The sequence below is a fragment of the Bombina bombina genome, chromosome 5 (genome assembly GCF_027579735.1).
Source record: "Bombina bombina isolate aBomBom1 chromosome 5, aBomBom1.pri, whole genome shotgun sequence".
NCBI lineage: Eukaryota > Metazoa > Chordata > Amphibia > Anura > Bombinatoridae > Bombina > Bombina bombina.
In genome coordinates, this window is record NC_069503.1 from 892,608,357 (window position 1) to 892,622,200 (window position 13,844).

General features: G+C 41.4%; 1 protein-coding gene across 2 annotated transcripts in view; it reads right to left on the reverse strand.

Annotated features, from left to right (window-relative positions):
* Positions 1-1,471: 1,471 nt before the first annotated feature.
* TCEA1 (transcription elongation factor A1) overlaps positions 1,472-13,844 on the reverse strand; it is a 180,146-nt gene continuing 167,773 nt past the window's right edge. For both annotated transcript variants that reach the window (XM_053715043.1, XM_053715042.1), the window contains exons 9-10: positions 2,725-2,796; positions 1,472-2,356 (exon numbers count right to left, since the gene is read on the reverse strand). In XM_053715043.1, coding sequence (XP_053571018.1) covers positions 2,348-2,356; positions 2,725-2,796 — 81 coding nt within the window. In that variant the 3' untranslated portion in view covers positions 1,472-2,347. The remainder of the gene's footprint in view (positions 2,357-2,724; positions 2,797-13,844) is intronic.

Consider the following 13,844-nt stretch of genomic DNA (forward strand, 5'->3'; position numbering starts at 1 on the left):
TAAACAGGCTAGTAATGTAACAAGCAAGCTTGGAAAACACTGTAATCAAAGTAAATAACACTTAGAAATAAAACGGTACTGTGCCTTTGAGAAAAAAAGCTGCACAAGTTCTGCAAAACAGTGTAAAAAAGCAGTAAACTTAACAAAATTTTTACAGTAGTATCTTACAGCCTTAGTAACTTTGCACAGCTATGCAAATAAACAATTAATCCCTTAATGGCAAAACCGGATTGAAAAAACGTCAAAACCGGTAAAAAAAGACTTTCAGCACCTTGCCACAGCTCTGCTGTGGCGCCTACCTGCCCTTCAGAACGATTTGTGGGGAAAAAACCTCCTTTACAGCCCTCAAACAAAGCAGGAACTACTGGAGAAGCAGTTGGTTGTCTCTAAGGAAAAGAAACTGCGCAACTGAGGCGCGAAAATAGGCCCCTCCCACCTCACTCGATGTTTTGAGGCCTATTAGAAAAACACCTGAGTGTCTCTTAATTAACCATGTGGGTTAAAAAAAACCTAAAACAAGCCACAATGACCCCTTTAGTCCCTTAAAAAAAAAAAAACGTTATAATTGCATCATTTACTGAACAAACAAAAAACGTTTTTTCCTAACAGTGTCACCAGTAACTTATGAGCCCTTCAAGCAAGCTGAAATTCCTATCAAAGTGTTTGAGTACAGCTTACCCTTCCCTCATGGGGATATTGCCAGCCTTTTCTAGAATTAACACAGACGGTCTAGAAAAAATAGACTGAACATATTTCAAATGCAGCTTAGCATGCAAACCGTTCCCTCAACTGAAGTTTCCTGTACTCTTCAGCCCTTGTGAGAACAGCAGTGGATCTTAGTTACAAAGTGCTAAGATCATAATCCTCCTTGTAGAAATCTTCATCCCTTTTCTGCCAGAGAGTAAATAGTACACACCGGTACCATTTAAAATAAACTTTTGCTTGAGAAATAAAAAACTAACATTTTTGTCACCACACTCGCTCTGCCCTTCCTAGTTTCTTAGAGTAGGCAAAGAGAATGACTGGGGGTGGAGCTATATAGACAGCTCTGCTGTGGGTGCTCTCTTTGCCACTTCCTGTTGGGAAGGAGAATATCCCACAAGTAAGGATGAATCCGTGGACTCAATACATCTTACAAGGGAAATGCATATTTTATTGGATCATGCTATGATCAATACATCCCCAACATTGCTCCATTTAACTTTTCATTTCATAAATCTCACACAACCATCATACAGTATAACCTACAAAGTTGGCCAAAGTGCTATGTTACCACTCCTCTCTAATAGAATTGAAACCACTTATGAATTGTGTAGTTTTGCTCATATATATCTATATCTTTGGGTTAGAATTGGTAAAGCACAGGACATTGAACGTTTTCATGTATGGTATACACTGCTTGCATGGAAACAAAACAAGATATTTATCCTTTTTTTATCCTATTAAAATATTAAAATTATGCGAATTGATATTTTCTGTGATTAATCAGTTTTAATCAGATTCTGACAAAAATGTAAAATTCAGTTTGATGGTCACAATAGGGCAAAGCATACATGGTGTGTGAAAATTACAAAAGGAAATTAGAGAACACCTCATAATCTTGCATTTTATAAAACCATTAAAATTCCTATATATACTTTGGTTTTGGGAGGATAATGGAATGGTCTCCAACTTTAATAATTTCCCTTTCCAATTAATAACAGACAAGCTATGTAACCCACTAAATACTGGACAATGCACAATAACTTACTATATAAAAAGGTAACAGGAGTATAAAAATTTGATTGAAATTTAATGGCGTTTTTTTTTATCCATGTAATTTGTTTCTCAGAATTAAATTTGCAGAATAATATTTACAAAGCATACGAGTTTGAATCTATCAAATACAGACGGTAAAGCATTAAACAAATTGGTAGAAAATAGTGAAATTTTACAGTTCGCTTTGACTTTCAACTTTACATTTATTACAAAACGGTGCCTGAACTCAGTCTTTACTGTAAGCCTTTCAAATGCAAAGAGAATAAAAGACAAGCTCATAGTGCAGCCTTTAGCTTTTTTTTCCATGATCAAAAAAAGAGCTAAACTGAATCTGGTCTTTTCACAAAAAGGAAACTGTGCCACACCTATACTGATAAAAGTTTAATGTTAATTGTATTATAAAAACAAAAAGCAAAATCTGAATGGGCACCATAAAAATGTGGCAACCTCTTTCTGTGAAGGGGGAAAAAAGGGGTTGTGAAATAAAAACCAAGCTGTAAATCCTCTTCTTAGCAGACAGCTACTTTTGAAGCCTAATTACAAAGTTGTTGCTTCCACTCCATTTCAGATATCACTATAAATCCTTCATTTAGCAGAACTGAAAGAAAAAGGAGAAAAAAAGTTTCAATTATACCAAACTTTAAAATAAAATACATAGATCCAACTACATTAAAATAATCAGCAATATAGGAAGACACTTCCCTATTTTTTATTTTATCAGTTGGGAGAAGTATGCATTTCAATATAAAATTTAAACACTTGTATGAAAATTGTCCCATGCAATAGATGAGCATATTGCTGCTCTTTTGTACACATTTTCTCTTTTACTTTTATTTTAAACAGCAGAAACTACATTGCTCTTGCACAATATCATGCAGCAGAGATAGTAGTCTATCACAGGACAAATCATATTGTTTTTTTAAAATATGTCTTGACAACTTATGTTCAAAAGGTACAAATTCTTACCTTCCAACGGTTTCCACAAATATTACAAAAAACAAATGTGGTCATAGGTTCATCAGCACTGCGTGTCTGGACCTAAAGGTTAATAATAAAACAAACTGTATTAATTTCAGGAAAGAAAAAGCACACACACAGCAATACATGAAAGAAAGAGGACACCCGAAAACTATGTTTAAAAGTTTACCTAGTCTGGCAACTGAATCTGCATTTACTTTTAGAAAGGCCCAGCTTGAAGAAAATGTATTCACAAAGTGTGCTCTATCAGCTGGACAGCTAATTGTTTTGCCAATACAGGTGCCACATTTTTCTGTCTCACAAATGTGGACTGACAGGGTGGAGCAAAAGGAGATTAAAATCAGTAATAATCTACTAGAGCATATTCTCTTCCACAAACTACTAACATTAGCTCTTACTGCTACTCATCAGAACTTTTGACTTTATATACCAACCCATTACAATGAAAATAGCTGCCTTTTGAATACAATGGGAAAATCTGTTTACAAAGATTTTCCCAAAATTGTATCGAAGCATAAGGTCAAATCAAAAAGTAAAACAGCATCTAATCATTCCAATGTTGATTATGACTGGTAATATGCATGAATACAGGTTTCCCAAATCAGTGATGTAGGTGTTAATTACATTAACTTAAGTAATTTTATCATAACCATTTTTAACTACATAAAAATATTACTGCAATTAAAATGGATATTTCTAATGACTGTTTAAAAATGTGACAAAATGTCATAAAAACAGAAATTATGCTTGCCTGATAATTTCATTTCCATCTGTGGGAGGAGAGTCCACTGCTTCATTCATTACTTGTGGGAATTAAGAACCTGGCCACCAGGAGGAGGCAAAGACACCCCAGCAAAAGGCTTAAATACCTCCCCCACTCCCCTCATCCCCCAGTTATTCTGCCAAGGGAACAAGGAACAGTAGGAGAAATATCAGGCTATAAATGGTGCCAGAAGATATTATAAAATTTAGGTCCGCCCACCGGAGCAAAAGGGGGCGGAAGCAGTGGACTTTCCTCCCACAGATGGAAATTAAATTATCAGGTAAGCATAATGGTTTTCCATCTTAATGGGAGGAGAGTCCACTGCTTCATTCATTACTTGTGGGAAAAAATACCCAAGCTCTAGAGCAGTGATTTTTAACCTTTTGTTTGCCATGGCACACTTTTTTACATTAAAAAATCCTGTGGCACACCACATCCCAAAATTTTAAAAAAATCACACATTGTATGTGTATATATATATGCTGTATTAGGCTACACATAAACACACACATACTGTATGTATTGTGCTGTTATGCCATGCCTCCTACAAACTACCCCTGCACTGGGAGTAAAAAACAAGCAAAGTTTAAAAAATGTCACACTGTTGTAAGTCTGCCGTGGCACACCTGAGGATCTCTCACGGCACACTAGTGTGCCACGGCACACTGGTTGAAAAACACTGCTCTAGAGGACACAAAATGAACAAAAACGGGAGGGTAAAAGGAGGCGGACCCTATACTGAGGGCACCACAGCCTGCAGAACCTCTCTCCCAAAAACAGCTTCCGCCAAAGCAAAAACATTGAATTTGTAAAAGTATGTAAGGACCATCAAGTACCCGCCTTACAAATCTGTTCTAGAGGCCTCATTCTTAAAGGCCCAAGAAGAGGCCACAGTTCTAGTTGAGTGAGCCGTAATCCTCTGAGGAGGCTTATGTCCCGCTGTCTCAAAGGCCAAACGGATAATGCTCCTCAACCAAAAAGACAGAGAGAGGTGGAAGAGGCCCTCTGCCCCCTACGCTTCCCTGAATACAACACAATTAAGGATGAAGTCTGTCTGAAATCCTTTGCGGCCTGAAGATAAAACTTCAGGGCTCAAACCACATCCAAGTTATGCAGTAACCTTTCCTTAGACGAAGAAGGGTTAGTACACAAGGAAGGAACTACTATCTCCTGATTGAGGTTACAATCTGACACCACCTTGGGAAGAAATCCCAATCCAGTGCAAAGCACTGTCTTAGCGTAAAAAAACAGGTAAGGGGGCTCAGATTGCAAGGCCACTAACTCAGAGACTCTGCAAGTCGATGCAGTAGTCAGAAGAAATAGAACCTTCCAGGAAAGAATCTTAATGTCAAGCGCATGCATAGGCTCAAACGGAGCCTTCTGCAAAACTTTAAGAACCAAGTTTAAACTCCAAGGAGGAGCAGAATTTCTAAAGACAGCTCTGATCATAGACAGAGCCTGAACAAAAGACTGAACATCAGGGTAACCTCCATGGAGGAGACAATGACTTCCCCACCAGATCCACAAACCACGTCCTCCGCGGCCACAACGGAGCAATCAGAATGGTCGAAGCTAGCTCCTGTTTGATGCAGGCCACCACTCGAGGAAGTGGCAATGGCGGAAAAATGTAAATTAGGTTGAACTCCCAAGGCACCGCTAAGGCATCTATCAGCTCTGCCTGTGGGTCCCTGGACCGTGACCTGTATCTGGGTAGCTTGAAGTTGAGTCTGGACGCTATGAGGTCTATCGCCGGTGCCCCCCCATCTGTTGCAGATCTCCGCAAGCACCTCGGGATGGAGAGACCATTCCCCCGGATAAAACGATTGTCTGCTGAGAAAGTTTGCTTCCCAGTTGTCCACACCCGGAATGTGGATAGCTGAGAGCGAACAATTGTGAGTCTCTGCCCATTCCAGAATCCGAGGTACTTCCTTCATGGCTAGGGAGCTTCTCGTTCTCCCCTGATGGTTTATGTAAGCCACAGAGGTAATGTTGTCCGACTGGAATTTGAGGAATTGAGACAACCCCAGGTGGGGCCAAGCCCTCAGAGAATTGCATATCGCTAGAAGTTCAAGAATATTTATTGCTAGAGTCGACTCCTCTCGAGTCCACCTGCCCTGTGCCCTCCTGGCACCCCAAACAGTGTTCGTGGTCATAATCTCCCTGTATCGCCTCAAGAAGGATGTCTCCTGGGCCAGCTGTCCCGGACGGATCCACCAAGAGAGGAATTCCATCACTCGGTTGTCTGAGAGATCTGTTGGGAAAGATCTGAGTGATCGCCGTTCCATTGTCTCAACATGCATAACTGCAGAGGTTTGAGATGGAACCTGGCGAATGGAATGACATTTATGCTGGATACCATGAGTCCAATCACCTCCAAAAACGTTGCCACAGGTGGCGTTGCAAAGGTCTGAAAGGCAAGACAGCAGGACGCAATCTTGGAACGTCTCTGATCTGTCAAGAATATCTTTATAGATATGGAATCCATTATCGTACCCAGGAACTCCACCCTGTTGCTGGGAACCAGAGAACTCTTTCCCTCGTTTAGGGCACTTTAGGTCCAGAATTGGGCAGAATGTGCCCTCATTCTTTGGGACCACGAAAAGGTTTAAATAGTACCCTAGACCCCTTTCTGTTAGAGGTACTGGAATGATTACTCAGAGATGAGAGATCCTTCATGCACTCTAGAAAGGCGTCTCTCTTCTCTGGTCTTGGATAGGTTTGACAGGAGGAATCAGCCCCTGGGCGGAGGAGTCTTGAACCCTATCCTGTAACCCAGGGTGATAACCTCCAGAACCCAAGGATCCTGTACGTTTCTCACCCAAGCCTCTGCTAACAGAGATAGTCTGCACCCTACGTGATCCAACGACGGATCGGGGGCCGCCTCTGCATGCCAACTTTGTCTCGGTGGGCTTCTTGCTCTGCTTAGATCTGTTCCAAGATTGAGCTGGCTTCCAATATCCCTAGAACTGCTCGGTCTTCGCAGCAGGCTGCTGGCGTTGAGACTTGTCTGAACGAAAGGGACAAAAAGTAGAGCCCTTAGGCTTATTCTTCTTATCCTGCGGAAGGAAAGCAACCTTGCCTCCGGTGACCGTGGATATGAGAGTGTCCAGGCCTGGACCAAAAAGAACTTTCCTCTGAAACAGAAGGGATAGTAATCTAGACTTGGAAGTCATGTCAGCTGACCACAACTTTAGCCATAGAGCCCTGCGGGCTAGAACAGAGAAACCTGATGTCTTGGCACTCAGGCGAATAACCTGCATGTTTGCATCACAGATAAAAGAATTAGCTATCCTTAAGGCCTTAATATTTTCCTGTATCTCCTCGAGGGGAGTCTCCACCTCGACCATAGCTGACAGTGCGTCACACCAATAGGTAGCCACTCCAGCGATTGCCGCTGCCGGTTGGAAAACAAACCCAGTGAGTTGGAACATCTTCCTCAACATGGATTCTATCTTCTTATCCATAGGCTCCTTGAACGACTAACTATCCTCAAGGGCAATAGTCGTACACTTAGCGAGCGTGGAGATAGCTCCATCCACCTTAAGAATGGCTCCCCATAGTTCAAGCTGAGTCCGGAACGGGGAACAGCTTTTTAAAAGAGGTAGCGGGAGGACGAGCCAAGTTTCTCCCACTCATTCTTAATAAACTTAGCCATCTTCATGTGGACTGGGAAGGTCTGAGGCACCACCCTGCCCTCGTAAACCCTATCTAGCCTAGGGATCGAAGGTTCTTCCGGAAGTTTTGGTTCTGGAACCTCCAACGTAGCAAGCACTTTCAGTAAAAAGTGCAAATGCTCCATATTAAACTTAAAATCTGGCTCCTCCGTAGTCGGAGGTCTAGAAGACGCCGATTCTGTCCCAGAGACAGCGCCCTCTGACAAGTCGGAGGCGTCCTCCTCCTCAGATAATCTCTCAGAGATATCCAGCGGAGTAGATGACCCCTGGGACGGAAGGCTATGTCTCTCCCTTTGCAGGGTGTGGTAGGGCATGGAAGGCCGCAGAAACCGCTTCTTGCAACTGGGCAGCGAAATCTGGCGGCCACAAGGCCCCTCCCGCGGGAGGATTAGTAGGGCCTTGGGGAGCTAGATGTGTAATCTGAGATGAATGTTGGGAACGCACCTCCCGGGACGGAGAACCCTCGGAGGTGGGCGGCTCAGTAGTACTACTAAATATCTTATTTTTAGATATTGCAATCTTATCAAAGCAGGCAGATCAACCTGTAACTCATATTCTATTGATACACCAACTGTGTATCAACCCTAGGGGGCGCAACAGCAAGTAAAGGAAAATTAGATAGGGTACTATCCACAGAAAATATAACACTAACCACAATATAGGGAATAAATACAATATACTAATGATTATATATATATATATATATATATATATATATATATATATATATATATATATATATATATATATATATATATATATATAAAACACTTAATCTTGTCTAGTGACAAGAAGAAACACTGGACCAAAGTCCTAATATATCTTAGCTGTTTCCAGGTGTCAGTCCATAGATGTATACAAGGAATTTGAGTCCTTTAGTGGTGATGGACCTGACTGGATGTTCAGACTGATAGAGGGTCATAATACGGATCACACCCAATGTGAGTCAGCTCTGTCACAATATGCCGTCTGGATGTAAACTTCTTCTGCAAATAGATCACAAAACAAAGGCGTCTCCTAGTGTGATATAGTAGGTACAAGGTGGTCAAATTGAATAAATGATACTCAAAAATGGAGCAGCACCCAATTGTGCTATGTCAGGCAGACTGGGAACTTGCAGTGTCCCAACTTACTGGCCCAGCATGAGTACCAGTATCCCAGGTGTCCTCAGTGGAAAATAAGCTCAGACTCATATAAAATTGCAATTGTCATAATTTAATATAAAACATAAAAACAGATGTCAAATTAAACGACTGATATTAGGCTTCTGCTAACTAAATGAGAGTTCTGACTTAAATACAACAAGCAACCAATCCTAATTCTCTTAATAGTGACAAACCTCCTCAGGTGTGTATGTGCATATTTAGTCTAAATAGTGCTGACATCACTAAAGCATGCAAACCTGCAGGTGTCATCTCATTAATAGTGCTATGGTAAACAATCATTAGTACATATCGTAACATTTATTGACAATCCCACATATCTTGATGTGAATATCATGTCACCAAAGAATTAATCTATCTATTTTATTTTAAGTGTCCCCTAGATGTATAAGCTTTAAAATATATAAACCAGTCCTCTTAAGAGGATCAACCTGTACCTCCCAATAAACACAGGTATTGGATTTAATTAAAGAAGGAGTATCCTCCAACATATCAGAGTCCTCCATAGCTTGCGCCTTTAATACGGATTGTGATAGATTAAATGGCTCCTTTATACACCAATGGATGGGGCACTCACCACCTCCTATGACCCGGACCACAGAGAAACCCTTACGTCTCCCGTAATTGCCAATCAGGACACCCGGTCACATGGAGTGTCATGCAGGACCACCCCTGCCCTATAGAGAAAAACACACCAAAAAGAAAGGCTGCGCCAATTCTGACCTAACTGTTCACACATTGCTAGAGCCTCATCTCACACATGACATAGCATTAACACAATAAAGATATTATGCATAAATCCCCCCATTCAATAATCCCCTTCCAGGAAAATTAACCCTTGATTCTATAAAGATAAGAGAGAGACACACTGTGACCCTGTCTTCTTGTGTTATCATGTGTGTATAAATGAAACGATCTTACCAGAATCTATGCCGTGGAAAAGGAACACAGCCCTTCAAGTGTGACAGGTTAGTGGCATCGCTCCTGACATGGACTTGAGTGAATAAAGGCAGACAGCGAAACTCGTCAACACCGATTGCCAAGGAGCTGTTAATATGAGTCGGGATGGTTTCGCAGAGACGACACTCCCTGCATCTCCGGACTAACTTTTATCCATGCTCACACCGAGAGGCTGACAGGATTACTAAAAACTCCAGTCCCATTTCGAAGAGTACTACCCTCCATAAGAGAATACGCTGAATCTTCCGACACCCTCCTGTGACGAAAGGCAAAGAATGACTGGGGGATGAGGGGAGTGGGGGAGGTACTTAAGCCTTTGGCTGGGGTGTCTTTGCCTCCTGCTGGTGGCCAGGTTCTTATTTCCCCACAAGTAATGAATGAAGCAGTGGACTCTCCTCCCATTAAGATGGAAAGTATGATTTGAACAACATTTTTATCTTGTTTATTAAACAAATGATGTGGTTTATTAATATGAGAAATGTACATGCATAACACCTTTACCATGCAAATAGACAAAATACGTTTCTTGAGCAATCCGCAAAAACAAAATTTATGCTTACCTGATAAATTTATTTCTTGACACGATGAGTCCACAGATCATCATTAATTACTGTTGGGAATATCACTCCTGCCCAGCAGGAAGCGGCAAAGAGCACCACAGCAAAGCTGTTAAATATCACCTCCCTTCCCACCCACCCCAGTCATTCGACCGAAGTAAAGGAGAGAAAGGAAAAACCAAGGTGCAGAGGTGTCTGAAGTTTATAACATACTAGGGGGCCTGTCTAAATAACAGGACGGGCCGTAGACTCATCGTGTCAAGAAATAAATTTATCAGGTAAGCATAAATTTTGTTTTCTTTCCAATGACACGATGAGTCCACGGATCATCATTAATTACTGTTGGGAATCAATACCCAAGCTAGAGTACACAGATGATAAGGGAGGGTCAAGACAGGAAACCTAAACGGAAGGCACCACTGCTTGAAAAACATTTCTCCCAAAAGAGGCCTCAGCCGAGGCAAGAGAGTCAAATTTAAAATCTGAAAAAGTGTGAAGAGAGGAACAGGTTGTAGACTTGCAAATCTGCTCCATAAGGCTTCAAATTGAAAGCCCAGGAAGAGAGAACAACCCTCATAGATAAAGCTGTAACTCCCTCGGGGAGACTGCTGACCAACAATCTCATAAGCAAAGCAAATGATACTCTTCAGCCACAAAGTAAAAGAAGTAGCCGTAGCTTTCGGTCTCTTTTCGTTAAACAGGAGACTGACAATATTCTTAGTCGCCTGTACGAAGAATCATAGTGCATGTACCTTGTCCAGATAGTGTAAAAGCCGTTCCTCAAAAGGAAAGATTAGGATACAAGTAAAGAACAACAATCTCCTGATTAGTGTTCTCATCTGAAACCACTTTAGGGAGAAACCCTAAATTAAAACGTAAATCCACCTTATCCGAATGAACATAAGGTAAGGAGACTCATACTATAAAGACGAGAGCTCTGACACTCTACGAGCAGAGAAAATATCTAAGGAATGCAGCGGCTCAAACGGAGCCCTCTGAAGAACCTTAAGAACTAAATTAAGACTACAAGGAGGAGTAACTGTTTTGAACACAGGCCTGATCCTGGCCAAGGCCTGACCAAACGAATGTACGTCTAGGATGTCCGCCAAACAATAACGTAACAAAATAGACAAGGCAGCTATTTTTTGGAGAAAAGACATAATTCTAGGAATCCGAACACTACTCCTTTTAAGGAGTATCCCTCGGATTCACACCAGTATAATTCATTCATGGTCTCAATGACAGATTCCGAATCCACGCTTGAATAAAATAAAGTGTCCATCTTCAAGTAGTCAGCTTCAGAGAAATGAAATTTGGATAAAAAGAAGGGTCCTTGAAGTAGAAGGTCTTTCCTCCACGGAAGACTACCAGGTGGAAGATGTGGCATGTCCACCAGGACTGCTTACCAATCCTGCGGGGCCACGCCGGTGAAAAGAGGATCACCAACGCCCTCTCCTGCTTAGTTCGAGCCAAGACTCCAGGAGAAAAATCAAACAGAGGAATTAAGTATGCAAGACTTAAATTCCAAGGTAGCGCCACAGAATCTATTAGAACAGCCTGTCTTTGATACCACAGCAGGCTTGGACTGTTTTCCCCTATTCCAAGACTTATAGGGTATCCAGGAAGGCTTAGACTGTTCCTACTTGGAAGAGGGAGTGGAAGGATTTCACTAGAAATCTCGAAAGGAACGAAATTATCTGACATCCTTTTCGCTTATTTCTCTTATCCTGTAGATGAAACATCCGCAGACCAAGATTTTAACCATAATGCTCTGCGGCCAATATGGCAAAGCCTGAAATCATAGCTCACAGCTTAATAATCTGAAGGAAAGCTCTGTAATAAAGGAGTTTGCTAACTTAAGGGCAGTTATCCTATCCCTTCGAGAGGGGTGTCTGTCCAATAGAAACCGACAACACATCAAACCAGTATGCCGCAGCACTGGCGACAGTAGCCATACAAGCCGCAGGTTGTCATTGTAAACCCTCTAACTTTTTATCCATAGGGTCGTTAAAGGAACAACTATCCTCTATGGGGATAGTATCTCCCTTGGCTAGCGTGGAAATTGCCCCATCCACCCTGGGTAACGTCTGCCAAGACTCCTTGATAGAGTCTGCTATAGGAAACATCCTTTTAACTATAGGGGAGGAGAAAAAGGGATACCCATCTTATCCTATTCCTTAGCAAATATCTCTATAGCCCTATGTGGTACAGGAAATACTTCCACCATGGAGGGCACGTCACAATATTTGTATAACTTACTGGACTCTCTAGGATTGACTACGCCGGTAGTGTCTGAGTCGTCCAGGGTAGCTAAAACCTCAAGTAACAAATGGAGGTATTCAAGCTAAAACTGAAAGAAAACAACCTCAGGATCAGATAAAGGTATTACCCCATCTGAGTTTGAGAATTCCCCCTCAGATACTACCGAAGTATCTTCCTCTTTCAGGTTACAGGGAAGAAACATTCAGAATAGCAACTACTGAGTCAGTCACACTATTCACTGATTGAATATATGTCCTCTTGCACTTTTCCCTACTGCTTGGGAAAAACAGACAATGCATGAAATGCAAGGTAACTCCAGGAGTGTAAGAGGAAGCGCAGGGCACTGCATGTGGGCTTTAAAATTTTTGGGACACTTGAGGAGAAATTTGTGGCATATCTTGACCATTGTCAATAGACTCCTGGACAGCATGTGCCTTAGAAGGAGTAGGTTCAGAAAAAAGGAAATTTATCTTTTACGATATGACGAGTCCACGGATTTCATCCTCACTTATGGGATATCGCCTCCTGGTCAGCACCACAGCAGATATATATATATATATATATATATATATATATATATATATATATATATATATATATATACTCGTCTTATTGTAAAAGAAATCCCACTCCAGTCATTCGACCGAAGTCAGGAAGAGAAAGGAAAAGTCAAGGTGGAGAGGTGACTGAAGTTTAAGAAGAATAAAGAACTGTCTTAAAAAAAGAACAGGGTGGGCCGTGGACTCGTCTTATTGTAAAAGAAATACATTTATCAGGTAAGCATAAATTTACTTTTCTTTTACAAGATACGGCGAGTCCACGGATTTCATCCTTCCTTATGGGATACAATACCAAAGCTATAGGACACGGATGAAAGGGAGGGACAAGACAGGAACCTAAACGGAAGACACCACTGCTTGAAGAACCTTTCTCCCAAAAACAGCCTCGGAGGAGGCAAAAGTATCAAATTTGGAAAAAGTGTGAAGAGACGACCAAGTTGCAGCCTTGCAAATCTGTTCAACAGAAGCATCATTTTTAAATGCCCATGAGGAAGCTACAGCCCTAGTGGAATGAGCCGTAATTCGTTCAGGAGGCTGCTGACCAGCAGTCTCATATGCAAAACGGATGATACTCTTCAGCAAAAAAGAAAGAGGTAGCCGTAGCTTTCTGACTCCTACATCTCCACGAAAAAACGATAAACAAGGAAGACGATTGACGAAAATCCTTAGTCGCCTGTAAATAAAACTTCAAGGCACGGACCACGTCCAAATTATATATAACAGACGCTCCTTCTTAGAAGAAGGTTTAGGACACAAGGAAGGAACAACAATTTCCTGATTAATATTTTTATTGGAAACAGCCTTAGGCAGAAAACCAGGTTTGGTACGCAACACTACCTTATCTGCATGGAAAACAAGATAAGGAGAATCTAATTGTAATGCCGAAAGCTCAGAAACTCTGCGAGCAGAAGAAATAGCAACCAAAAATAAAACTTTCCAAGATAATAACTTAATATCTATGGAATGCATAGGTTCAAACGGAACCCCTTGAAGAACATTAAGAACTAAATTCAAAATCCAAGGAGGAGCAATTGGTCTAAACACAGGTCTGATTCTAGTCAGAGCCTGACACAGACGCTTGTGTAGCAAAATAGACCAAGCAGAAATCTGTCCCTTTAAGGAACTTGCTGACAACCCTTTCTCCAATCCTTCTTGGAGAAAAGATAAAA